A 27930-nucleotide genomic window follows, 5' to 3' on the forward strand; every position below is an offset into this window, starting at 1 on the left:
TAAGAGTGAAATTGGAGTTAAAGATATACCCTCCACCCCACGAATTAGGATTTTGAAGATTTTGAAGATTTGGGAAATTTTTTTTTTTTTTGCTTGTCAAGATTTTTTGGATAATTCTGCCCGATGCTACGTGCCCGCTGTCCCAGAATCAGAATACAAATAATTTCATAAAAAAATAATTAATTGATCTTTGTCAAATAATGAGGATAAATCTTATTTATTGATTTTTAGTATTTTATCAATGTCAACTTGTACACATAGAAGGTATAGATAATTTCTTCAAATGCCCTCTCGGTCTGGCGGGGGGAGATTTCTCACTTTTCGTCTGGTGGCTCTTGGTCTGAAACATAGAAATGATGGAAGATCAACACTATTGACATTTGTTATCTAATTTATCACAGATTGTGTATAGAAGAATTATTCTAAAACATCGAAAATATGTTAACTGCTAATCATTATATTTCTTTATATAAAAAAATATTGATCAATAATTTATCTATGTATCACTTATTTATCGAAGTCGGGGATGAATTAAAAATTCATAACAAATTGGACATATAACATACATGTATGTATCGCAACTTCCCAGGCCTTTCCGTTACATCTACATGTAGGTAAAACAACTTGTGGGAGACGCCCGAGGAGTTTCGATTGATAAAAGCATGACAGTCGTCAAATACCTACGTGCACCCCCCCCCCCCATTTTCCGCACCAAAACCAACAAGCGTTCATCGACAACTCGAATATCAGTGAATTTTATGCGACTTACCTGGGATAAAAAGGATGCTTTGTGTCATAGAAGATGGCGGACAGCTCTGAAATGGTGGGACCCGTGGGTCGGTTCCTTATTCTAAAGTCCCGGATGTACTGGAGCTTCAGCGGCGAATCGCCCTAAAATTTCAGTCATTAACTTCAATATCATGTAATCACATATACATGTAGCTCTCAAATTGTGACGATATTACTTTGCATTACATTGCTTCTTCATTTGCTACACTGTGCGCATTTTAAAGGTGTTTCGGGTCATTAAATAGATGAAATGCTTATATAAAAAACAGTATTCTTTAATAGCGAAGAAATTAAAACTAACCTGCACCGTGTCTTCGGTTTCTCTGGGCATCGGCTGTTTGAAAATAAATTACAATGTAATGATTTAATCAGCTGATACGTCTTTGAAATTTTTATCATTTTTTTTTCAAAGTGAAAATCATTATTACTACATGTACATATATTAGGGAAGATTTATTATTTTTTTTTTTTTATTTGCAATTTTTTGTAATTACATTTTTCACATTCATACATACACAAACACACCACAGATTATAAGTAATTATACTATAAAGTTGATACAATCAGGAAAAAAAAAACTATATGACTTCTGCTCTAGATCTTGTATATATTAAACATTACGGAAAAGATTTTTCCATTCAGACCATATTGTATTATGTTTGTAAAAAGAAGAATTTCTAATTGCTAGACAACTTTCAATTTCATATCTATAAAGTAAATGACACATTAGTTCAGCAATGTTTGGGTTTTTTTTATTACAAAGACATTGAAAAATATACTTTTTGGTAAATAAAATTAGAAAGTTAATGACTAAATTTGACTTTGAGAGAGGAGCCTCTCCGAATAATATATTGATTACATTAAAACCAACTCTCTTCGAGACAGTATTGTAAATATGCATACTCAAACTATTCCAGATAGCAAGTCCAGTAGGACAAGATGTGAAAATATGTTCAATGGTTTCAACTTCACTCTTGCAGAAAGTACAAGTGTCATTATCAACTAATTTATTTATTTTTTAGTTATCTAAATCAAAACAGGACTGTTTTATGAATAATAATTTCAAATGTATGTGCTAAAAAAAATATCAAAAACTTCATGTAAATATATAGGTTCGTCTCGGTTACCTTCGAACACTCGTACGGAAATTTGGGTTCCGGGTGCCAGCATATGACCATAGATTCATCCCGGCTGAGGGTCACTGAAGGTTTGTTCCTTCAACAAAAGAAAAATAGAATACGTTTCACAATGTATTTCCTACCCCCCCCCCCCCTTCCAAAAAAAACCTAGTTAATTGAAAAATTATTAGTATGAATTATATTAAATATTTCTCTGCAATACCAGTTATTTATTTATTCTCCATTTGTATCTCAAAAGTTTCCTTAAATTAAATGATGTATTCAATTTATCCGACAAATGGACTCTCTCTCTTTCTCTCTCTCTCTCTCTCTCTTACTTCTCCGTATAATTGTCCTCTGTATCGTTTGCACTGTCATGACTTTTATGCCGTCTTTGCACCATTCCTTTAAAAAAAGAAGAAGATATATTTACATTTTTTTTTATAATTATTTAATTGTTTGGTAATATTTTACGTACATGTTCTGTATGATATCCGTATATATATATTATCTATATAAATGTTAATGATACCATAGAGTAAAATAACTAATTTTCCATCATTATATATTCTTGAAAAACGGCCATATTTGTTATTTGTTCTGTATTCGCATAAACATGTATTTACGGATATATTTAATTAAGTAATCCAATCCGAAGGGCATTCTGATAGATTTGATCACCCCCCCCCCCCCCCACCGAAATCGTTACCTCATAATATTCAAAGTATCATTCCTTATTACTTTTATTAACATAATTTTGAATATAATTAAACAAACCCCCCAACAATACGTCATTTGAATTTATTGGACTGTATATAGTACAAAATCGATACGTAGTGTTATCACAGACAAAGACACTGGAAAATGTAAATATTATTCATGCTTATCTACATTTACTTTAAGCAATCATATTTTAATGAGACGAAATATTTCGACACTCCTTTCATGCATATAACTTAGCACTAAATTGAAATTAAAGTTTTTCTACAATGAAATGTCACATTACTTCTCAAAACCATCAAAACGTCTCTAGATCCATAATTGATAGTAATTTTATTTACCAATTAAATCATGTTATATATCTTTTATCATGCAATTCATTTATTGTGACACTAATCTTAAACATACAGGAAATAATAATTTGAATGTTGTCACTTGCGTATTACAATCGCAGCGTCAAAAGCCATCTTAATTTTAGCGCGGTTTCGAGTCAGAAGTAGAAAATCGTCTGCTCATCATTTTCGACAGTAATTCCCCTTCTACTTTCATCTTTATACAACAAAAACAACGCCCCGTTTCATGTTTGTTTAAGGGCACGCGCTGTCGGAACTTCTAAATCCAACACCCCAAGCCCGGCGGTGCTTTGATGAGCACCGCATCCCGCTGGGTGAGCCTATTATATTAAAGGGGATTACGATAAATAATCTCTGATCTTAAAATGAAATTTAAGTTAAAAAAGTAATAAAAAGTATTTTCACACAGTTCCTTGCATACATCTTATTTCATTATCAAAACATATTCTTTTAATGTGATGAGGGAAAACTCTATTTTACATAGTTTAATAATTAAAATTGAGTAATATCTCCCCTTAAAATGGTACAGTCCAAAAAATATATAAACGCAAAAATTTTTTTATGGTAAATATCTTTAACAATGGAATACCAGATAGACGTGGACTACCTCAACCTTGCCAGTCAGCTGATTAAAAGTAAGTGTATAGATATGTTAAGAACTTAAAGCAATATGAGCAGCAATTTTCATTTTCAGATATTTTTGAGGAAAATTGTAATTTAAAATTTACTTCTAAAATAACCATATTTATCAAATAAACATTTATGTGATCCTGTACAACAATTGGTTTGATATGTATTATTTCATTAACAAAGAAATCTAAATTCCTATAATAAAAGTAATAATTATATTAATCTTGCTAATTATCGTTACATGTACATGTACATGCAAAATTCTCATAACAGGAGCTCATATTGCTTTAATCATATTATTACATCCTTCTTGTTAATCTACATGGGAAATTGTCATGTTTAATCAAAAATAATGTGAAGTTATATATTAGATTAGAGTGATTATTTAACATCAAATTTAAACGTTAATCTTCAGTCTTGAAATAATTTCATACTTTTATATACAAGTTGTTCATTATAGTAGTTTCCTAAAACTATATAATATATAAAAAAAATCTTTTTTGAGATGTCAGTAATTTTTTAGTGATTTGAAAAATTGAACTCTAAATCGATACACAATCAATTGCTGATGAAATATTTGTACATCTTACTGAAATAACATCCCCTACACACACTGAAAAAACTAAAAAATTGAAATATCTTCATAAAAAACTTGAGATTAATTTTTAAAAATGTAAAATTGAGAGTTCCATCTACATGCATAGACCTAAAGGGGACAGGATTTTCTGCAAAAATCAAAATGTTCGTTATAAAATATGCCTCAGACCCCAGGGCAAAATCAACCCCCCCCCCCCCCCCCCCTGGAAAAAGGAAAACTTTCTGTATTCACAGATGATAACATGCAGACATTTATCTATGATAAATTTTGATACAGTTAAGCATATTTTCTGGGAGTACTCATTGAGTACAAAATACATTGTAAAAATGTTAAAATTTACTCAAATATCACAGTATTTTAATCAATAAAAAATAAGAAAAACAATAATTATATAATTAAAAAGATGTTTTATTTTTTTAAATTTCCATTCACTCCCTCTTAGAATTTTTGAATTATGTGATGCTAAACCTTGTAGTTTTATAATTTAAAAGATTATGCTAATGAATGATAAATAAAGATGAAAAAAATACATGTATCAACAAGAATTGATTCACCTTTCAATATGGGCATGCATGCACTAATAAATTCATAAATATATGAACCAAATATAAACCCACAAATTTAAAAAAACATATCTCAACTTTCATAGAATTTTTAAAGCATTATGAGCTGTATTTTATAGAATTTTATTTTGCTGCAAAGACCTGCTAGTATGATACATGTGAGTCTGCATTTAGCTTATAATATTAATGATAAATAAGATTGAAAAATATCATTAATTTTTGTCAGAAGATTTTTCTTATAAAGAGTATATAGCAGATCAATTTTTGTACAGGACGACAATAATTCAATTTTGCTTCGATTAATGCTCCTTAATGGGTTTCCCCATTATAGCTAATATAGCTAAAAGAAATTTAAAATCCATGACATTTTTTGTAATCTAAGTAGAAATTTTTTTTTCATAAAAAAAAAAACATAATTGCAGCTCATATTGCTTAAAGACCAGCTCCTCATGAAACGGAATAGGTACATATTATATAAATAGTGCCTGTTTGGGAGGGTAACAGTTGAAATTGACACCCCGAGAAAACCATTGTCAACCGACGCGAAGCGGAGGTTGACAATGGTTTTCGAGGGGTGTCAATTTCAACTGTTATCCTCCCAAACAGGCACTATTTATTTTGTTATACTGAATGTCTTTTTTTAAAATTTTTAAGAAAATTTTACTGCTTTTATATAGGAATAACGTGAGTTCTACAGCGAACCGTACGCGCATAATTTTCGCGCATGTAACATTTTTTAATGTTACCCGTTGCCAAGTGCGTTGCTAACGCTGAGGGTAATAGTAAATATTATTAACTGCGTCTTAACCAATCAGATTTCAGTATTTAACATGAAAGTATAACAATAAAAAATGTTGCCAAAGGGTTGGGGGTGGGAGGGGGAGTGAGGTATGAAGGCCTAATTTGTTATTTTAAAAATTTTACTAAGCTAGTCTGATGCAATCGGCTTAAAATCGTAAATCTGTTTTCATTGTTCTACATTTGTACATACATGTGTTATAATTATATACTTTATCGTCATAACTGGTTTATTTCTCTTGTATCAAGTAAAATTGATTATCTGATCACACTTACATGTATTACAGTGAGATTAGGAATCATGACTTGATGGTAATTAAGAAAATTAAATAATGAGGAATAGTTATGTATTAAAATGTTAATACATGTACAATGTGCTACAATAAATATACACGAGACAAAATTCCCAAATTCTTGCTGCATGAAAAAAAAATCACAATTTATTTTTCATTTAATTGGTTCTACTTGTAGCAGAATTGTTTTCATTAAAATATACAAATATACAAAACAATTCAGATTTCATGTTGGGTCAAAGATTCAACATTATAGCACAATATTATCTTAAATGTTAATTAAACATAACTTCATATAAGAATTTCATAAGTTTAAAAATTAAAGAAAACATTAGTGAACAGTGGGACTTTGTTTATTTCAACTTGATGGTTCTCTTTTGATTCGTCATGCCTTCCTTCAAATGAATTATTTTATTAAATACAATACAATCTTCTGCATTTTTTTTTCATTATAATACATGTAATAGGTAAACTAGTAGATCTGAAATAGATTAGGATAAAAGAAAACGGTTCATGAGAATAGCTTTATAAAACATGTATGGATATGAAAAAAATATTATTGGCCTAAATTGTCACCTGAATTATGGTGCTATTAAATCCTGTAGCTTAAGCTGGTATTGTATTATTTATTACCAAGAACCATACGATTCATATGATAGGTTTAACATTTATACATAAGTAAAGTGAACAAACATATGTAAGCATTTTTTAAAAAACAAAAAAAACAAAAAAGGAAAGACCATTATAATCTTGTATAAGACTGCATGTGCACATAGCAGTCTGCGAAAAGTACAATATACAAAAGTAAAAAGGATAATGAAGAGTATATTCTCAGAACAAAAACAATAGTTATAATTTTATCGTAATTTTGAGCATTATATAGGTATTTTCCCAAATTGCACAACTCTCTGATATTCTTTATTGAAAGTAATTGAATAAGTTTAAAGACAGAATGGTAGATACTAACAGTATTTGGCATACAGGACAAACTGACAAAACACTTCACAGAGAGGGGGACACAAGAAAAATTGATGTGGTCAATTAAAGGGAGGGGGGTTGCTATTATTTGACAATTAAAAAAGTATTACTAATATGTGAGGGATTTATAATGACATTATGGGGACATAGCAAGCACTATTTAGGCATGTACACAATGCAATTTACATTTGTCAACTGAGAATAAAGATTATGGTGCCAGATTTCAAGAGATTTCAAGTTGAGAACAAGACTATATTTTCAAGATTGATTTTCAATCAAAACTACCTTTAATACTATTGATTATGGAGGCATTAATTTAGCCGAGTTGTTTATTTAATTAAGTTAAGCATAATATGTGTATTGAGAATGTGTATTATTTAAATTCAGATGACGTTTGAGGTGGCTCACAACACCTTTGAAATAGTTTCTCACATCAACAAAAAATCACCTGATTATAATATATATAGAATGATGGATAAGAATGAAATATGTACCGTAATTCAAATAGGCCAAAAAAAAAGAAGCTATTTTGGAAAAAAAATTATATTTTCAAAATGTTCACATTGCAAAGCCAAAGGTGGATTCATGCAAACTCAAGATTTGCAGATTAATAAGCCAGATACTCCAACTACTGAGTTATGACAATATTCAACCAAATGGACTGTTGATACAAACAATTTATTCAGAAAACATATTCAGAATCGCCATCTTAGACGTAGTTTTAAAATTTATAAGTCTAGGTGTAGCGAGGTACCTTAACACCTCAGTGTCAGATTGACTAGAACTAAACAATTACAATAAACAGTCATGTACAGTTGAACTGCGATATCTTTAAAACTGATAAAAACAATTAATAATGAAATAATGAAACTATTTGCAAGTCCCAACCACTTATTATTTAAGTATTTCACCCTCAGTATCTCTAATACTAGCTTTAATATTTAATAATATGCACTAATTATATACCGGTAGTAAAAAAATACAAGTGAAGAAGTTTTCCAAAAGCATTTCACTTTTACCTTTAATTTTATGGGATTTATTCATTTTATTGCAATATTGTAAAGGGGAATAACTAAATATTTTTAATTTTAGTTAATCTGAAAAATTGAGTTATTCTCCTTAGCAAATTTGTCTGTCCTATTTCAAATCTTTTTTTGTTTTTGTTCTACCTAAACAATTTTTGTAGTGATGTGGTTTTTTCAACCGTAACACGTTCAATTTGACAATAACGTAAAAAAAGAAAAAATAGCTACCCGTTTACAAATCATGACATGTAATTAGTTGATAGGGAATCGATGAATGCAAATTATCTGGTAAACAATTATAGGAATGCACAGTTACATCTTGCATAAGAAGGTGACCAAATTTGATCGTGCAAAAAACGTATTGCAATGCATGTACATTGTATGTGTGTATACAGTATTAATTTTTAAACAAACTCAGATTTTTCCCCATCAAATTTAATTTCACTGATTTATACTGCCAACGAAAATAACGAAATGAAATCCTCAACGAATATTTTTGCTTCTACAGTATAAACTCTGATTTTTGAATAACATAGTATTCGTTTTCAACACTTCTTAATGTAATAGTATGTACTTTATTTACTTAAATACCTGTTAATTTGCACGTACTCCGAGATTGTAAGGTATAAAACCAAAGTTAACTGAATTTATAGCAATTTTTTCAAAGGAAAATTGCTAAAAAGGAAATTTTTGGATATAGATAAGCTTGGACACATATTGAATATTTTCAAAAATTCTAAAGGTATTACACTGGTTCTGATTTTAAGCAAAGAATATATATATATTTTTTAATATTTATTTGTTTTAGGTCCTCTTTGGTTTCAGAGCATACTTTATTGCATAAACATATACAAATGGTTGAAACACAAGTTCTTGCAACTTTAAAGGTTCTTGCCATATATAACAATTCACAACTGTATGTCTAATAAATTAATATTAAAATGACATATTAGAGTATATAAAATTGTAGATTCCTTTTTTAAGCGAATACTTAACAGCAAGAATATAAAATCACAAAAACTTTAATCCTAATCTCTGATAATTCTCAACTCCCAGAAAATAAAAGCTAGATTTTAAAATCTGGAGGGGTGCTCCTCACAATTTCATGCAGATATCAATTCCTTGTGTTTAAAAAGGAATCTACAGAATAAAAATAGTTGAACATTAGAACAAATTTACATGTATTTTCAAAGAGTTCTATTTGAATGCATTGAGATTCTGAGAATTCAACTACAACCTCTGATAAATCATTAAACAGCGAAAAAATATATGTTGGTTTCGTTACATTGACATCCTTTCTATTGGTTCATAAGCAAATTCTTGACATCTATTTCTTTCTTTTCAGATGCCAGTCAGTGTCAGGATCACCATCCCCATCGTGACCTGGGACATGACCTCATGATGATGGAACAACCCAATCGTCATGGTGACGACACAGACCAGGACTTCCTGTGCAACATGGATACCTTCTTCTTGGACACCTCCGATGATGAGCTCCCAAAGCTGCAAGACTCCCTGTTTACCAGACCCCGAGCAGCTACCCACAGGAAGCAGGACCCAGTATCCTTGAAGCAGCAGCCAGTTTGGGTCAACTTTGACAATGGTGATGTGTTCTACTCCAGTACCGGAGAGTTTCCTTGTGCCAGTGAGCTTCCAGGGGAAAAGGATCTGTGCAACAGTCTTCCGTCGTCTGCTTCATGCCGTCTTCCTTACCCCAAGAAGTGGCGCAACAGTCCGTCTTCTTACTTCGAAGAACAGAGCTCTTCCAGTTCTTCGCACCTGTCTTCCAGAAACTCTCCGCCACATCACGAGGAGGCATCCTCAGACGCACAACTCTACAAGCTCAGGTCAGCCCTGCAGGATCTTCAGTACCAGGGTGTGGTGGGAAACGGACTGGTCAACCCTCGTCGTCCTGTGTTCGCCCTCGACGAGAAGGCCTGCGCACTGTGCAAGAAGAACGGCGAGACTCGTGAGTTCTACACCACCCATGTGCTGAAGGACAACCGCGGCAAGATCATCTGTCCAATTCTCCGCAAGTACGTGTGTCCGACCTGTGGTGCCACCGGTGACAACGCCCACACGCTTCGCCACTGCCCTGTGAAGAAGGCATCAGAAACCGCAAAGCATAGCTACTGAGGGACTAAACAACTAGTGAAAAAACGGACTGCATGTATTTCTGTGGCAGTGAAAGTACAGTGAATATTTTGTATATTTATAATATTTATAATTGTGTGATGCACCAACTGAACGGATGAATAGAAACATTACCTTTCATAAAAAAATGTGAATAAGAAAACATTTTTTTTTATTTGATCATTTGTAAATATGAGGAAAATGTATGGATGGATGTACCCCCCACCCCCCAAAAAATCTACCATGTTGTTTTTTTATTCAAAATGTGAAAAGTATTTTTATTTGCATACAATGCCTGTTTATTACCTAGATTCAGAAACTCTCTTCTATTATTTAAGTTGACAAGACAAATGCAAAATTCTATTAATTTGAATTTTTTTCTTATATTAATAGAATATAATTTACACTTTACAGTATTTTAATTGGAGTCAGTTGAAATTAACAAAAATGACTTTTTATTTTGATAATAGATTAGAAATAATATTTGTCTGTATTTATAATGGAGTCAATGGGACAAACTATACATAGAAATTAAATTTCAGAAAGCCAATGAACACCAAAAAAATTCTAATATCCCATACTCTTCTACCATGGCATCATCAATTTATCATTAAAATCATACTAAAATCTGTATGAATTAACCTATCTTGCTATATTTACATATACATTTTAACTTCATGCAAATAAAAACAGAACTTTAACAATCTAAAACAATGTCCACATGTACCATTTTTTGTTTTGTTTTTTTACCAAAAGACACATTTTTTTCTTTTATATTGCCCCTTTATTAGATTTTTATAGGACCGGTATTTCTTATTTCGAAATTGATCATGTATCATTCAATTCATATTTTGAGGTTTTTTTTTACTCGAATGAGTTAATTGCAGTATTGTTTTATTTCTTTTTTGCTGTCTTAAAGAATTGTTTAATTTAATTGTTTTTGAGTTTTATTTCTTTATCAAAAAAATATTTTCCTTTGAAGATAATTTAAATTTCTTTTTTTTCATATAATTCCAAGTAGAGAAAATTATAGTCTTGCATGAAAATGAGTGAGCCATGATTTAGCACATATGATGTATGTCGATGATCTAATAACTCAACTTGTGTCCTATTGTCATTGTGGAATTATGATCTCTACAAGTTGTTGAACATGTTTGTTTATAAATAAATATTATTTATTGCATCTCTTGTCAATGTTTTAAATTAAAAGGAACTAGGGCAGTGTATATGTAAAATCATGTGGTATGCAACTAAAAAATAATGCAATATGCAAATGATCAACTATACAGCCAATGAAAGTTCAATTTCTATTACTTATAAATTATTTGTAAACATGCTGTTTTACTTTCATCTTGTTTTGCATAGTGAAATTTGCCCACTTGTTTAATTCAGAAAGTATAATACATGGAGGAACAAAGCTATTTAAGATATCCAGTCAAGAGGGGCATTTGCTATGATAGAAAAGCAACAACTTGGAACTGAACGAACCCACCGTTCGGTGGGTAAAACAGAGGTACCATAGAGGCGTTTCATTACACAAATAGGAATAAAAAAACGCCAAACCGTGGTTTGCGTTCCATTGTACACTGTTGTAAAGTTTACGAAATTAACTTGAGCAGTGCAGTTGTGACCTTTAACATTACAGTCAGATAAATCGATCAACATGCGGACCAAAACCTTGTTCTATAAATCGCAAATATATTTAATGCTAGAGAGCGTGTTCATCTTGAGAATACATACCATTTGAGCAAACATTGGAGCGAATATGACGGAAAACTGAAAAAGTCACTACTCTCTGCATGGAGGCTGCCATATTTGTTATTTTGCCAATTCGTTCATGATATAATTCGTTTTAATTTCACTTTCAATTTGACGGCCAGGTTACACCAGTATGTAAATGTATGTTATCGAGGACTCTGATACAAGATGAATGCAAAGGTATTATATATTCTTATTTACGCAATTTGTATGTAAGTTAAACCAGTGCACATGTATAACTGCAAGTGCTGCAGAACAATTTGATACCAAGTTTGACAAATTTTTCGTTGACCAGTAAATAATTATATCATAAATACATGTATATTAATCTTATTTCACCAAACTGTGAATTTGTCATGCAAAACAGCCCTTTTGGGGCAAATTGGAAAAATGATTATGAAAAAAGAAAATCTAAATCTACATTGTATAATTAGATAGGAAATAATTTCTTTTTATTGCTTTGATTTTGAATATTAAAACTGTACTGGCGTGCCATTTGAATAAGGACAATGATGGAAAGGCAACAAATTGAAGCTACGTGTACATTGAGTTAAGGCACATTAATTGTTGATCTCGTTGACAAATGTCTTGCAGTAGGAGTAAATGATTATTTATGCTTAAAGGAAATATTAATATGCAACATTAACTATGCAATGCCATGAATTAACATCTAGACCTGCATGCTCATAACACCCTTAAAATACAATACCACACAATTACAAATTGAGGAAAGTAACAGAGACCTCAACCAGGTTATATATTTTGTTGTTGTTGTTGTCAATTGTTATAAATACAGCAAAACTCGGTTATAACGAAGTCACTGGGACCTAAGAAATTACTTCGTTATATCCGTAATTCGTTATAACCGTATAAGAAATTCATTAAATTTACATAGCTGGGGATCCAAGATGACTTCGCTATATCCGTAAATTCACAATATCCGTGTTCGTACTAAACAAGTTTTACTGTAAAATGAGGTAGCATGAGTTTCATTTCTTGCAGATGACATAATCTGAATAAAAATTAGAACTTCCATCACTCCCATGTTTTCAATACTTCGCAACATTACCAAATATTAAAAGGGAACATTTGGACGTCAGTTTTAATTGGCAGCTGACATCTGCTATTAAATACCAGATATTGTAATCTACATGTACTAAGGATCTATTGGGATTAAAAATAGAATTGAGTAAATTGATCTATAGGGGAGATGTAGCTGCAAGTCTGTAGCTCCTGGTCTGAAAAAATTCGGATGGATGACCTGGGAGCTACAGAGCCACCCATTGAAAAAATTGTGTATTTATTGCGCACAAAAACTATTTGTTTTATTTTTGCTATTTTTTGACTGATTAACCTTATTCATAGTTACGCAAATTCTGTGAAAACAATTAGTACCATTAAATTTTTCATGAAATTTTTACTGATATTGTCTCTTGACTTAGCTCAGATTTTTGCGGGAACAAGCTACTGACCTCAGAAAATCAAGTATGTTAAATTTACATTGAGATCAAGAGTCGCCACTTTCACATGTAAATGAACTGCACCACTTCACTTTACGGGGCTGGTGATGGTGTTTAAAAGACGATCAGAGGCAAGTGTCCCTTAAAGTGTTGTAAATAAATGCATATAAAGAACATGCATCATAGAAAGTAAACTGAAAATAAAATTGAAAGATAAATATTAATAAGTAAAAGAAGCAACCATACTCAAACTGCTCGGTCAACGTCTGTGAAACTTTTTTTCAATCACCAAACATTATAAGAACTTGAACCTTTAGAGTTTACCATTTGTAAAATGTGTTGCCTAAAATCAAGAAGTGGAACAGGGATTGATATGTATTTTTGTAAAGACAAAAACCAATACCAGCCCTATAGCTCAAGTCTTTTGTTATAGTCAAGTGTTCCTTTGTTAATATAGTTTTAAAAAATGAATCCCATTGATATCTACAGAGGGTCAAAGTTATTTTTTTGTTGTTATAAGAAAAATGAGATTGAGTTTTATTTCTTGCAGCTGACATCTGCTGTTGAAGTCTACAAACGTCTGGTTTCCCATCCAGACCCGGTGGTCGCCTGGTTTTCTTACAATGGCATTCAAAACCAGATGTCCATCAACTCTGTCTGGAACCAGAGTGACCTTGACAGATTGGAAAAGGTCAAGTTCACTAAAACATACCTGGTCAGTGAGAGCAGCCCGGGCAAATTTGAAGTGAATCACAGGAAAATATCATCAACTGATAGTAACATGTAAGTATATGCTAGGTAGAAGATTATCAAACAAAACATGTAAACTACAGGTAACACGAAATGAGATGTCGGTCAACAGGGAAAATTCTGAACTCTCGAAAACTCAGTCTCTTAATCCCTTGAAGGTTTTTCTCGGACCAATGGACTTTGAGCCATCGAGAGTCACCTGTATAAAAATACATGTATATAAGTGCTAGGTAGAAGATTATCAAACGTAACCTGGCAGCTATGTATAGGTATCTGTATCAGATGTGAAAACATCCACAAACAAAAACAAACTTCAGCTCTGTGATCTTATTTCGACTGAGATTGATTGATGTTATGTTTTTGTTCTCTAAAGCATGTATAATGAAGAAGCACCATCGGGGAAATTCAATGCCATCATCAGGAAATTCACACCCAAAAAAGGAGGGGAAGAGAAGCAGTTTATTGAAGTAAGGAGTATTGTGTTTACTTAAATGATGTTCTTATAAAATGTTAATTAGTATGCCGTACATCATTGATATAATAGAGTTGGAATATAATTGCTTAAATTGAAATATTTGTAATGCTGTTCACTGTTCATTCAAACTCATTTTTTTGCATTCCCTTTTCTATTTTCTCATGAAAAGTTTAGGGGTGAGGGTAAGGGGAAATTATAAATAGAAATTATCCTATCAATCTATCTTCTCACCTGACTAATCAAGGTTATCTAGTACCTGAAATTCATTGCCATGACCCTGACCTAAAGTTATTTGACCAAGTCAAGGTCACATAATTATTTATTTGGCAACTCTCAAAAAATGATCTCATGTTATTATTTATTTCCAAAATTTATCAATGAATTATATTGAGTATTACAAAATATAACTTAAATTTTTAATTCGTCATGATTTTATAATTGAATGTTTGAGTTTTTTTCCCCATCAGATTTGGAATCATTGTAAGAAGATAAAACAGTATGATGTTCTTAGTAAAGAAAAGCATGGGAAGATATGCACCAAGGATGGTAATGGTTTATAATATATCACAATATCAACCTATTAGTAAACGCAATCCATTTTTTTGGTATAATAATTAATTATAAATGTACAGATGGACTACTGTATACAGGAAATTTTCACAGTTGTTTCAATTTGATCAAATTGATCCACCAGGGGTCTTAATGATTTTAAAGTATTTATAGTAGATTCCTAATTAAACGCAAGGAATTAATATCCACGTAAAATCGTGATAAGCACCCCTCGCGAACTTTAGAATATCACTATTAGTTTATAAGAGTTTAAAACTAAAAGAAATTGGGATAAAAATTCTGCATTTGCTATTTCATATTCTCGTGATTTGGTACTAAAATGACAGGATAGCGGAATAAAGTACTCGCATAAAATAAGGATTTACAGTATTTTCTGTTAAGATTTCTATATAAGCGCTGCTTCTCTCAGGTCAGTTTGGGTGTCTACACTGGTCCAAGGATGAGACCAAGCTGCTCTACGTGTCAGAGAGGAAGACCCCCAAGATGGCCTCATACTTCGACACCAAGAAAGCTGATAAGCCCGAGGACGAACAGCCAATCAGAGTAGGTCTTATTAATTAAAAGATACTCACAAAAATATATATCTTTCTTTCTTTCTTTTTCGGTAGATTGCCTTATTCCAGCTTGCTCCATTTTGATGAGAGTCTATCGTAAACCTGCAACCAGCTGTTTCAAATATATTTACTGACGGTTGGCCACCTTGTTGCATTTTCAGTTTGTTTTTAATTGGGTTTTTCAAAGGAAAAATCAAGTTACTGAAATGGTAAAAATGACGAGTAGGCTGGTGGGCTGGTGGGCGGGCGGCTGCCAGAAGGGTACCCTTATTGTAAGGATAAATCCTCCTATAGTTTTCAAGATAGGAAGTTGTTGTTTTGCAGATCAATGGTGCGTGTATCAAAGATATGGATATTTCTTGCATGGATTTTGATTTTTGATAATTCATGAAAAACATACTAGATGTTGAACTTGTTTATCAGATCAATTGTGCAGATACCAGAGATGTCCATATTACTTGGATTTTGAATTCTGATAATTTGTTGAAAAAATATCACTCGTTGAACTTGGTTATTTCTTGGCAAAATATTGCATATAGAGTGCCCCATTTTTCTAAATAGGTAGACTAGTGTTTATCAATCAATTCATGCAGGGTTTATAAACGGATTATGGATACTGTTTACACAAAAGAAAACCTGGTTTGCTGTCACATTGACAGCTTTTCACTTGTTTTTGAATCCTTCAATGAGAAAGGGAAACTTTTTTAGCAACAGTCATGATCTTAATTGCTAGCCACTTAAAGTTTCATGACCACAGCACTTTGCCACTCCCCAAAAGTTATATGGGAAATTGAGAGGGATAGAATATCTCTCATCTTGTAAGATACTGTAAAGCCAGTAGAAATGCCCTAGCTCTTAAATCTCAAATCCTACAACTGCAAATTGGAAACAACATCAGAGACGACCTAATCACAACCTTTGATTTGTACTATTCTTGGTGTACAATTGATCCATTTGTAACTGTTACACATACAAATACAGTAAAATATGGTATACATGATAATTGTTTACGTCAACTTTATTTTACTCATAGTTTAATACATACACGTCCACATTTTGCCGTTTGGTGATCGAACTCAATCCAGTATTTTGTTAAGAATTTTACTGAATTTTTTCAAATACAGGGCCATGAGCATGATTTTAAGCAAGACTGGGGAGAACAATTAGTAGGCAAGCACAAGCTGGCACTAAACATCCTGGACCTAAACAGCGGGGATATAAATACACTGGACACCATTCCCGAGGATCTCTCTGTTGGACAGGTATCACAGTAAATTGTTATTTTTAACTTGGATATATAAGATTGCAAAGCATATACTTATTTATAAATATATACTCTTAAAAGAGTGTTTTCTGTAACTGTGTTTAAATGAATATGAATTCCAGTAAAACTCGTTTAGTACGAACACGGATATAGCAAAATCTGGGATATAGTGAAGTTTTTTTGAGTCACCGATAAAATTCTTAACAAATCTTAGCAACATTTTACGATTATAACGAATTCGGAAAAAACGAATTTACAGTTATAGCGAACTGATTTTGAGTCCCATGGAAGGGAAAAAATAACGATATTGAACACTTTTATAATGAATTTCTTTACAGTTTAAAAAGTTTGCTTTACAATTTTAAATTATAGTTTGAATGATTTTAATTTGACAGAAATTCTTCACTTCACAATACGATTATTAAAGGTATCTAAGGAATGTAGTTTCATTCTATGCCTCAATTATATATACGTTATACGGAGATAACGAATTACGGATATAACGAAGCAAATCCATTGGTTTCTAGGACTTCGCTATTACCGAGTTTTACTGTAATTTTTCTCAGGCGATCTGGACTCCTGATGGGGGAATAGTATTCGTGGGATGGAATCATGAACCGTACAGACTGGGCCTAGTCTATTGTCCAATCAGACCGCAAGTTATTTTTAAAGAATTTTTACTCGTCTAGCCCAAAAGCTAGAATATCTTGTGAACTTTGTGAAATAGCAACATTGAAAGACCACCACTCAGTTTAGGTATAATTGTTCTATTTTAGTGTTACCACATAGTAATGCTCTTAGATAATTTATTTAACACATATCTCTGATTTTTTCTCAATATCAAATTTTAGATCAGCAGTTTATCTGTGGGACTCCAAAACATCAAACATAAGTAAGTTGATTTTTCTTGTTTACATCTATACAAGCTTAAGGAAAACTTGTAACAAATGATTTGGTGTTGATATGACTGTACTGGTATATGAAATGGTTGATTCATGTTAACTAAAGAACAACTGAGTGATGAAAACAGAGCCAGCTCGTCACCAAACTTAAGTCCTGATGGATCGAAGCTGATTTATCTGGACAACCAAGTGGGAGGCCCTCATCGTCAGTGTGCAAGACTGATGATGGTACGCTCTCTCTTCCTCCCTCTCTCTTCTTTCTCTTCTTTGCTCTCTTTCTCTCTTTCTCATTCTTACTCTCTTTCTCTTCCCTGCTCTCTCTTTTTCTCTTCTCTCTCTCTCTCTCTCTCTCTGTCTCTCTCTCTCTCTCTCTTGCTCTCTCTCTCTCTCTCTCTCTCTCTCTCTCTCTCTCTCTCTCTGTTGGTTGTAAAAGTATAAGTGCCATGATAATTAAGGATTATAGGAAAGTAAAAATGAGCTAAGCTTTCTCTAGGTATTTACTAAGGTATCTCTTTGCCTCAATTTTTTCCTCATCTGAATTGTTTATTTGTCTTTTATCTGCCTCCCCTTATCTGAAATTGTTGTTTGTAAATTTATAACTGCCATGATAATTAAGGATTATAGGAACTTTCACTAGGTATTTGTAACATTAAATGATCATTTTACAGTGTTAACCACTCTTATAACCTACCATTTTTTTACTGTGCAGTATGACATGAAATCAGGGACAAATACAGTTTTAGTGGATGTAGTAAAAAATCCCAAAGGTATAAAATTAGTTTATTTTTCTGTATATTCGAATTTTTTCTTCTTAGTTATCATGTACATGTTAAATATTACAATAATGATATATGAGGAAATTTTTTTTGCACCAATTTTATCATAGAAATTTGCACTAGGTACCAATGCATTAATCTTTTTAATACTTTAATGCTTAGCGGATGAATTTCCTGGAATATACAGACAATCCTTACCTCAGCGATGCTGGGCAGCAGATGGTAAACGTGTCGTATTTAACAGCGTATGGCGGCATCAAGCGGTAAACATTAGATTTATTATATCACAGTGAATCTCTCCCATTTGGGAACATATACAGCTGTATGTTAAATTATGTGCAATACATTTGGTACGTGTCAGAACATAAGTACACTGTAGCAAGTATGTTTTAAAAAAATTACGTAATTTTTTTTTCTCCATAGGGAATCCAGGTGGTAGATACAGAGACCAAGAAGATCACACCGATCCTGTGTAGTTAGTATCTGTGTGTTTTAGGCCAAAAAAAAAAATTTTCTCAGGCAATGAAACTCAAAATACAATTCAGCAAACAATTTAACATGTTTAATATCTTGGTTTTTTATTGATTTTCAAACAAGAATATTTTCAGTTTTCATATTTTTATTACCAATTATTAATTAGCTGAAATTTATGAATATTTTCAATTTTCATATTTTTATTACCAAATATTAATCAGCTGAAATTTATGAATTGAGTTATTCCCATTTTCAATATGGCAATAAAATATGATGAGGCAGAATTTGTTAAGATCGAGCTGATCCAGCTGTCCATGAGAAACAAAACATTAAGTTTTTTTGGCCTTATCAGTCATATCTAAATATTTTTTTATTCTTTTGAATATTTATTGTGCCATATTAATATTTGTGTATGAATTTTTTTCTTTTTTTATCACAGAGTCTGGGGGCTGTCTCAAAATCACAGATATTCACCAAGACAGGATGTTGGTTGTTCGATCCAACATCAACCAGCAGCCATACTTTGTAAGTACTTCATCTATATTTATCTAATTGTGCTCTATAACTGTATCCAAATCTAGGCTGTATTTTTTGTAATGTAAAATCTAAGCCCTACACAATACAAATGAGCATATAAACATGATAAGGTTACAACAAACACACTTCTAAAGAATTTACACCGCAGATAAAAGCAGATTCAATACATGTGTTACTGTTGTATTGTTAGCTCATTATAAATATTATGAAAAATACATGTAGTAATAAATCACATTTGTTTGTACACGACCATTTCATAACCAAGTTATTCTGTATTTATTTATAATTTCCTTATTTCCCCTTAATTTTTTTGTTTTGCTTTTAGAGTATAAGTCAACTTCCAGAAAGTGGAAATGAGTCATCAGCAGAGTTTCTTCCCCTTGATGACCCAGAGCCCCCTCTGGACATCAGCTTTAAGATTCTAAAATTCCAGCCGACCAGTCGACCACACCCAACGTTTGGTAGCTAGCTATGGCAAAAAATTAATCTTTGATTTTTCTGGCTTTTGCAGGTCAAAAAATTCTTAATTATTATTTTTTTGGCCAGACATGAAAAGGGGAATAACTCAATTTTCTGCTTTTAACTGATATTGAAAAAAAGAGTTATTCTCCTTTACACTAGGCCAATAGAAATGATCAATTCTGCAGCCTTTGACTTGTTGTGAACATTGATTTATAATGGTCTAAACAGATATTAACTTTATGGAATGATTATAAAGTTGCAATGTGTTCTCATTTGCAGGTGTCAATGAGTATGAAGCCATTCTTGCTATACCTAAAGATGTTGAGCAAAAGAAATGGCCCCTCATTGTTTTTCCACATGGTAGCTAGGCTCTCTCTCTCTCTCTCTCATTATAATTATGTTAAACATTTTTTTTTCTATATTTATAATTTCAATCTGACTTCTATCTTTTAAAACCACTAAATCATAAAATCATCTGGACATTGCAATTGACTATGATAACATGTGTTTTAAAATTGACTTGTCAACTGAAGAGCATTGTCAATTATATTTGTGTAAATATTTTAAGCTTACTTTAGTGTGATTATACACCTGGGGGAAATTTACACAAGTTATGTGGTAAACTTCAAACCATGTAAAATACACCCGCATGTTCAGTAAGAAAATTTAAACTTAAGAGTGGTACGTAATTAAATCGTTCATCCATTATTAATACCCACGTGTTATGTTTGACTTAGAAAGGGTGTATTTAACCACCAGCGAAAATAACCACTCTTACATAAGTAAATTTTACAAAAAAGGAAGGGGCCAAAGATTTAAGACAACAAGTTGGGTTTGATTTACATGATTTATATGTAGTACCCAGTACATGTATGTGTCATACTCCTGTTGGGGCTCATATAATATATGATCTAAACATTTTCTTGTGTCGCATACAGGTGGTCCACATTCAGTTCACACAACTGACTTTCTACTTCTCCCGGCTGTCTTCATGCTCAGTGGCTTTGCAATGGTTTATGGTAAGTACATTTAAAATTGTTTTCATTGATTAAAAAAAAAAAAGAAGTGCATGATGTCAAAAAATGATACATGTACATATGCATAGATCCAGGTTTCAAAGTCATAAAACTAAGATGAGCTCAATTTTGGTCTCAATCTCACCTTCTATATGAAGGTCAGATGGACCTGTCTGCCATTATTGTCGAGTTTTTTCTATCTTTACAATGTGAAGATTTCCGCTACATAATTCCCAAATTATATTTTCATGTTACATGATATTTTTCAATCTGGATACTATGATTTAAATTGAAAATATATACTATGACCTAATCAATAACTATTCAATTGCATTTTGTAAAAGAAAAATTCAAAGTATTCTCACTCCAAAAATAGCTTGGTTATACATCCTGAATTTTTGGGCATGAACATTTTTTTTAAATGCAAATGAAGAAGATATTATCATGGAAAATTGTTTAAACTGAGAAATGTTGAACGTTCCTTAAAAGAAATAAAAAAAATGGAAAAGAAGTGAAATTGAGATCAAAAGTGAGCTTGTCATTAGTTTAATGGCCTCATGCAAGGATAGAAGTTTTTCTCAAGTTTGAAACACCAAGGCACTCCTCATGCATGGAATGTTTGTCAGGGGATGGTGTGTTAAATGTCTCCCTGACTCCTATTCCATCCATCCTTTTGCTGAGTTTAAGAAGGCTTGATGGTCGTGGTCATTTTTACATTTAGACTGTATTAATCTCCTTTCAAAAAGAGCGCTATATCAAAATATTGGAAAATACCTAGATTTAAAAGGTAGAATATACTTCATTAAATTATAATTTATAGTCTTTAACGATTCATATTTTAAAATTTTAGGAACGTCTGATGGTTAATTTGTGGACCATCTCGCTTCCTGAACGACCTTATCTACTCTGCAATCAATCAATTCAAGTATTCTAAACGTTAGATAAGACAAAAACTATGTACTAATCAAATTAAAACTGAATTTGCACACAGAGTCTGTCCGAAAAAAAGAGAATTGCTATTTACCAGACCTCGTCTTTAAAGGTTTTCCTACAGATAGAATGGTGCATACACTCTGTTAACAATATATACTAGCTGTTATGCAAAAAAATATTTTGCTTGGACTTTGCAAAAATGACAGTTTCAAGAGCATGTGGCAACTTATGAGCAATGGTATTGTCAATAAAATCTTTTATAACATGCTGTTTAATGATAAACATTTTGATAATGTGGATAGTTAATGAAACAATCCATAAAAGTTTGTGTTAGAAGTATATATCCCCCGCCCCACCCCCCAGCCAAAAAAATTAAGATTAGTTTCTCAGCCACCATGGGGCATTGTGTCAATTGCTGTTAATAAAATAGTTATTTTGAAAGTAGGAATATTATAAATTTATCTATTTTATTAACATATATTTGGCTTTTTAAATATTGCACAAAAAAAATCCTTTAAGATCATATTTAGAAATTTTTAGGCCTGAAAAACTAATCATTTATTATACTTTTAATAATTTTGAGACTTTGATAAAACCTCAATATCACTTGTTGGTTTTTTTTTTCCTCAATAGTTAACTACAGAGGTTCCTGTGGGTACGGAGATGACAATATACGGTCCTTGCCAGGGAGAGTGGGGGACCAGGATGTCAAGGATTGCCAGGTACAGTACACAGTATCATTAACATCAATGGGAGAATTTGTTATTTTTTTTAATTTTAAAAGGGGAATAACTCATTTTTTTGATAAAAATAGAAGAAAAAAAATTGAGTTATTACCCTTCTCAATATATTATTATGCATGTAGCAGCATTTAACGTTGTGCAAAGTTACATGCACATACCGTATATTATAGCATTGAATCATGATTTTTTGAAGTATACACTCTCATAACTGCAGCGGTGTGTGCATACAAATTGAGTAACGCGCATTAGCGCGTTATGAAAATTTGTATGCACACACCGCTGCAGTTATGAGAGTGTATACTTCAAAAAATCATGATTTAATGCTTATATTTACATTTTTTTTAACTTCTTGCCTTGTCTGCAAATGTGATTCATACCTTAAAATTCCTATCTTATCCTAAGGGTAAGTTAATATTAATGGAAGAGCCACAGTAACAGCCACAAGCGTGAACTTTGATTTTCGCTTGTGACGTTGCAGTTTACAGCGTTCAACGTTTGTGACGTCATAATAAAACTCTGTGTGGGTGTCTGTTCAGAAAAAGATAACAGAAGACAGTTTCTAATACTTGTAATAAGTTGTATGATACATGTCAGAATATTTTGATATCTAAGAAGACTTGTTGATCTCAAAGCTAATTAATGATTTGAACAATTTTGAAATTTCATATTTAGACTTATATTTGCACATGATTTATGTATTTCATAATCTATTTTTCTTAATTTTTGAACCGTCCAAATATCATGTTATGATATGTTCTCTCTATTTTAAAAGGAAGTTGCTGAGAGTGTAATCAAATTGGATCAGATTGATGAGAATAAAGTCGCGGTCTTTGGAGGGTCCCATGGAGGATTTTTAACAGCACATTTGATTGGTCAATATCCAGTAAGTGTTGAATGCAGTATAAAGTTACTTGCAGATTTTTTGTTGTTGTTGTAGTTGCAGATTCTTTTCCACTTACTCAGATCGATAAGCTTTAATAAATGATTCTAATTAGAAAAAAGCTAATGGAGTGCCGGCCATTATGGCTCATCCTTTTTAGATCAGTAAAGTTTTGAATCTTAACGTGTAACAATTTTTATTTCAGGGGTTTTATAAGGCAGCATGCTGTAGAAATCCAGCGACAAATATTGCAGGTCAGTTTAATCCACTAACTTTCTGCCATATTTAACATTGAACTCCCTGTAACATGTAGATTATTGGACAAATAAAACTAAGGCAAAATAATACATTTTCTGTGTATTTCTTATTAACAGTTAAGATAGCCACCACAGATATTCCTGACTGGTAAGAATGATAGATTGTAGATTGTATTCTTTCATTGTCTTGGTTAATAGCTGTCTCTCTCTCTCTAGCTCTCTCTCTCTCTCTCTCTCTCAATTGCCCCTAAATTATTTGTCTCTTACATGTATATGTGTCACATGCATACAGCTATGATAGAACCATTTTAACAAGAGCTTGCCAATGGACTTTGGATAGTTGAGTCAAACGGCAATGTGACGTAGGCCTGTCTATTTCAATGTAGGACACACAGCCATGGCACTTTGAAATCAACAGGTTTTGTCTGGCTTTTGAGCAAAGACTAAGCAATTGGTGTAGATTTCACTAGAAACCAGTGTCATTGTTTTACTTGTTTTGATGCTAGAAATAGAATAGATCGTTATATCCTACTGAAAGTCCAAGGTCTTGTTAAAATGTTTCTACGTGTACCTGTAGTTTGTCTTCTTTTTTGAAATATGATTTACCTGTACATACACCCGGTACAGTAATAAATATTGAACTATCATAACATTTTCACTTACCCATGAAATGTGTTAGTAGAACTCAAATCTTCAATTTCTCTTAGGTTATAGGGATGAAGTGTTGAAGGAAGCTCATTTATTGATGAATAGAGACAATGTCTTTTTTTTTTATCAAAGAGAGGTCCAACCTTCTGGGTTTTTATTGCATTAATGTTTACCTATGTATAGGTGCTATGTGGAAGCAGGGTTTGAATTCACATACAGTACTCTACCCACTGGAGAGAAACTAACAGAAATGTGGAAAATGTCCCCTATGCAGTATGTAGACAAGGTAAAAACTGAAATTTTTATCATAACATTCTTTGCTTGCAGAGTTTGAATGAAAGTTCATACGTTTGTACATGTTTTATGATGCTATTTGTTGAAAACAAGAAATTTCTTTAACTGCTGGTGCAGAAAATAGTACAGTTGAACTTCGATATCTTGAACACTGATATATCGAATACAATGGATATGTTGAAATTGATTTGTAAGTCCAAACCACTTCTTTTTAAGTTTTAATGTTCAATATCTTGAATACTCAAATATCTCGAAGTTTTAAAATAGTTCTATATAGTTTGAGATAACAAAGTTTGACTGTATTTTACAATTTTAAACCTTTAAGAGCCAATAACAGAAGTATCTCATCAAATGTATACATAGAAAAAGCATCAATTCTTTTTTTCATGTGTATCATCAACATTCATTCAGAAATGTAATGAAGACAGAGTACTTTTTACTACATACTGTAGACATATGTTGTAGGTAGAAACGCCCATTCTGATTATGCTGGGGCTAGAAGATGCAAGAGTTCCCCCCAAACAAGGAGAGGAATACTACAAGCAACTCAGGGCCAGGAATAAAAAAGCCAGGTCAGGCACATAATTATATATGTTATAAATTACTACATGGCGCAGGAGCATGGAAAGTATATCAAGGTTAACAGAGATCAACTACTTGTATAGAATGTAATATATTAATAAATATTCTTGTTAAGCTTATGAGAACACAAACAAAAGTATGAGATGGTTGCATGGATAGTAAAGCTATTTTTTTCTTGATGAAGGCTTTTCAAAAATAAATGATCTAGAATTGGTTACAAAAATAAATGATCTAGAATTGTTTATAATAAAATAGTATTCATTATTCATAACGGACTTGACTGGTCAAATTTCAAATTGTTAAAATCAATTTTATGGGTTTTAATAATTTTCTGTCTGTGTATTTATGTAAATGCATGATAGTACATAAATTCAAATAATTTTATTCAAACAATCACTTTACTTTAGTTATTAGTTCTTTCACTGCAAGATAATAGTTTTTAGGAAAAGGTTTTTTCTTCCTTTTTATATTACATGTTAATGCATGTACTTTACTGTAGACTGAATTGATGCAATATTTCTAAAAAAAATTTAAAAATTCCTTTTCTTTTTGTCGTCTTTGTCATCAGGTTGATTGGGTATTCAGACAACAGTCATCCCATACAAACAGTGGAAGCTAGTGCGGATAGCTGCATCAACATCCTGGACTGGTTCTGGCAGCACCTAGACTGAGGACAGGGAAACCAGTTCACCCTGTCACAAAATGAACAGTTCGTCTAAAAGGTCGATTAAGTCAGTGCAGACAAAGATGATGTCATTGAGACTGCTTTTATAAACAGATTTTGAAATGTGCAATGAATTATGGTGCTGGTACATAATGCATGTGAATATGTATGTGTATACAATATGCATGCCATATATTTGTAATTCTATAAATCATTAAATGATTTTTTTTAATAGGAAAATAAATATATTTAATTTGAAGGAAGTGTTTTTGTTGTTCTTTTTTTTTTTTTACATTACTGTCAGAGTATTTCCCTCGTTATTTATTAAGAAAACTGATTGTTATTAATTATCTTTATTAAAGGAATAACACTGTTAATGTACAATCAAGTATCCAAGCGCAAAATTACACAAAGCAAATGACGGACTTAAGTGGCGTAGCTAGACCAGAACCGAAGTGCATGCTTACAATGGCAGTGGGTCTGGGGGCCGCTAGGAGGCCCCCAGTGGGTCCAGGACGAAGGCCCCGGAAGCTCATGGATTCTGACGATTTTTAACACTAAAAATCATCGCAGAAATCGAAAGGAATGCTCACTATTTAAACATTTTTTAGGCAGTTAAAATTGTTTTGGTTATAGTTTAGGCATAAAATAAAATTACAAAACTTATTAAAAGCTAAAAGAAGAAAAAACGTTTGACGTTTGTTTTAGACCCAATCAAAGCTTTTATTCTTAAGTTCATTTTCACCTACCGCGGTAGTTTATGGTAATGAAAATCTCGAAAAGCTGTGATATTCCATGGGGGAAATTTAAAATGATGTGTAAAACTAAGTTCAAATGCAAAATGAATCTTTGCTTTATTATGTACATGCATTGTGTTCTGTTTCTTTAATATGGTACTGTAAGACCACGTTGCGTGTCTATATTTAGTACTTTTATGTTTAGCATTGATAAATTTGTTGATGGAATAACTAAGTTTGGACCTTAATACTTGAATTCTTTGTTTAATTTTTTTTCTTTTTATCTTTTTTACTGAGTTGCTTCCTTTTTTCCCAAATAATGTGCATGCTCAGGCATATAAGCATACATGGTAGCTACGCCACTGGACTTATAAGGTCAAGATCTAGTCTAGGGCGTAGTATATGTATTACTTCAGTTTCACTCCTAATTTGATTCAGAAGTAATTTCCTTATTTTCATATCAATTCCTTATATACTCCCAAAAAAAGTGTGGGGGGGGGGGGGGGGGGCAGTCCCACGATATTTCAATTTTTTATGTTTAAATTTTAAAAAATTTGTTGCTGTGAGAAAAAGTGGGGGGGGGGGGGGGGGGCAGCACCCATCGGTGGGTAAAAAGAGGTACCATACAGGCGTTTCACTACGAAATGTAGGAGTAAGAACCTCCAAACTGTGGTATCCCATGAGTCCCAATGACAATGTTTATAAAATTGCCTTGTGACCTTTAACTTTCAAGTCAGATAAATCAATCAACATGCACATCATAACCTTGTTCTATAAATCACAAATATGTACGTAATCATGACACAAAAGTATTCCTCATCAATATTTTGGGTATATGCTGCTATGCTCATGTAAAGTGATGGAAGAAACAATGACAGAACAGAACGGAATTCAAACCTAGGCCCCTGAAAATCTGGTCAGGTATGTGCTCTACCAACTGAGTTATTGGGTGCTGGTATTCAAACTGAGCTGCCACGTACATTCCTTCCCTCTTAATTGATTTCCCTTAAAGACATTCCCCTGGCAGGTGTCAACCTGCGAGTTCCAGGGGTTTGCCTGCCAGGAACCAAATGTAGTTCCATTCAAATAGGAGAAATAATGACGAACCAGACTGGGATTTGAACCCAAGTCCTACATGTACATGTATTTAATTAAATGTTCTACCGAACTGGAGCCTGCATTTGAATCACTTTGAC

General features: G+C 32.3%; 3 protein-coding genes across 5 annotated transcripts; 2 read left to right on the plus strand and 1 right to left on the minus strand.

Moving 5' to 3' along the window:
- Positions 1-198: 198 nt before the first annotated feature.
- On the minus strand, positions 199-11866 carry LOC105317253 (large ribosomal subunit protein mL42). The gene is made up of 6 exons (XM_034449291.2): positions 11739-11866; positions 2246-2312; positions 1917-2004; positions 1091-1123; positions 770-891; positions 199-340 (listed from the first exon to the last, which is right to left on the minus strand). The coding sequence occupies exons 1-6, from the start codon at positions 11809-11811 to the stop codon at positions 280-282; spliced, it is 444 nt and encodes a 147-aa protein (XP_034305182.2). The 5' UTR covers positions 11812-11866; the 3' UTR covers positions 199-279.
- LOC105317254 (uncharacterized) lies at positions 3499-10694 on the plus strand. The gene is made up of 2 exons (XM_011413836.4): positions 3499-3615; positions 9211-10694. Exons 1-2 carry the CDS (start codon positions 3561-3563, stop codon positions 9999-10001), a joined length of 846 nt encoding a protein of 281 aa, XP_011412138.3. The 5' UTR covers positions 3499-3560; the 3' UTR covers positions 10002-10694.
- On the plus strand, positions 11839-26256 carry LOC105317255 (acylamino-acid-releasing enzyme). Of its 3 annotated transcripts, none has more exons than XM_011413839.4 (23): positions 11839-11936; positions 13767-13999; positions 14340-14433; positions 14909-14987; positions 15421-15554; positions 16690-16827; positions 17396-17484; positions 17681-17721; positions 17838-17959; positions 18441-18498; positions 18670-18770; positions 18931-18982; positions 19421-19506; positions 19844-19979; positions 20260-20340; positions 20919-20999; positions 22563-22651; positions 23445-23555; positions 23758-23806; positions 23927-23957; positions 24641-24743; positions 25217-25323; positions 25902-26256. In XM_011413839.4, the coding sequence occupies exons 1-23, from the start codon at positions 11925-11927 to the stop codon at positions 26002-26004; spliced, it is 2130 nt and encodes a 709-aa protein (XP_011412141.3). In that variant the 5' UTR covers positions 11839-11924; the 3' UTR covers positions 26005-26256. The 3 variants fall into 3 exon arrangements, with proteins under 3 accessions (XP_011412141.3, XP_011412139.3, XP_065937957.1); XM_011413837.3 differs by lacking the exon at positions 11839-11936 and adding an exon at positions 12424-12508; XM_066081885.1 differs by lacking the exons at positions 11839-11936; positions 23927-23957; positions 25902-26256 and adding an exon at positions 12424-12508.
- Positions 26257-27930: the final 1674 nt, after the last annotated feature.

This window comes from Magallana gigas, chromosome 4 (assembly GCF_963853765.1).
Source record: "Magallana gigas chromosome 4, xbMagGiga1.1, whole genome shotgun sequence".
NCBI lineage: Eukaryota > Metazoa > Mollusca > Bivalvia > Ostreida > Ostreidae > Magallana > Magallana gigas.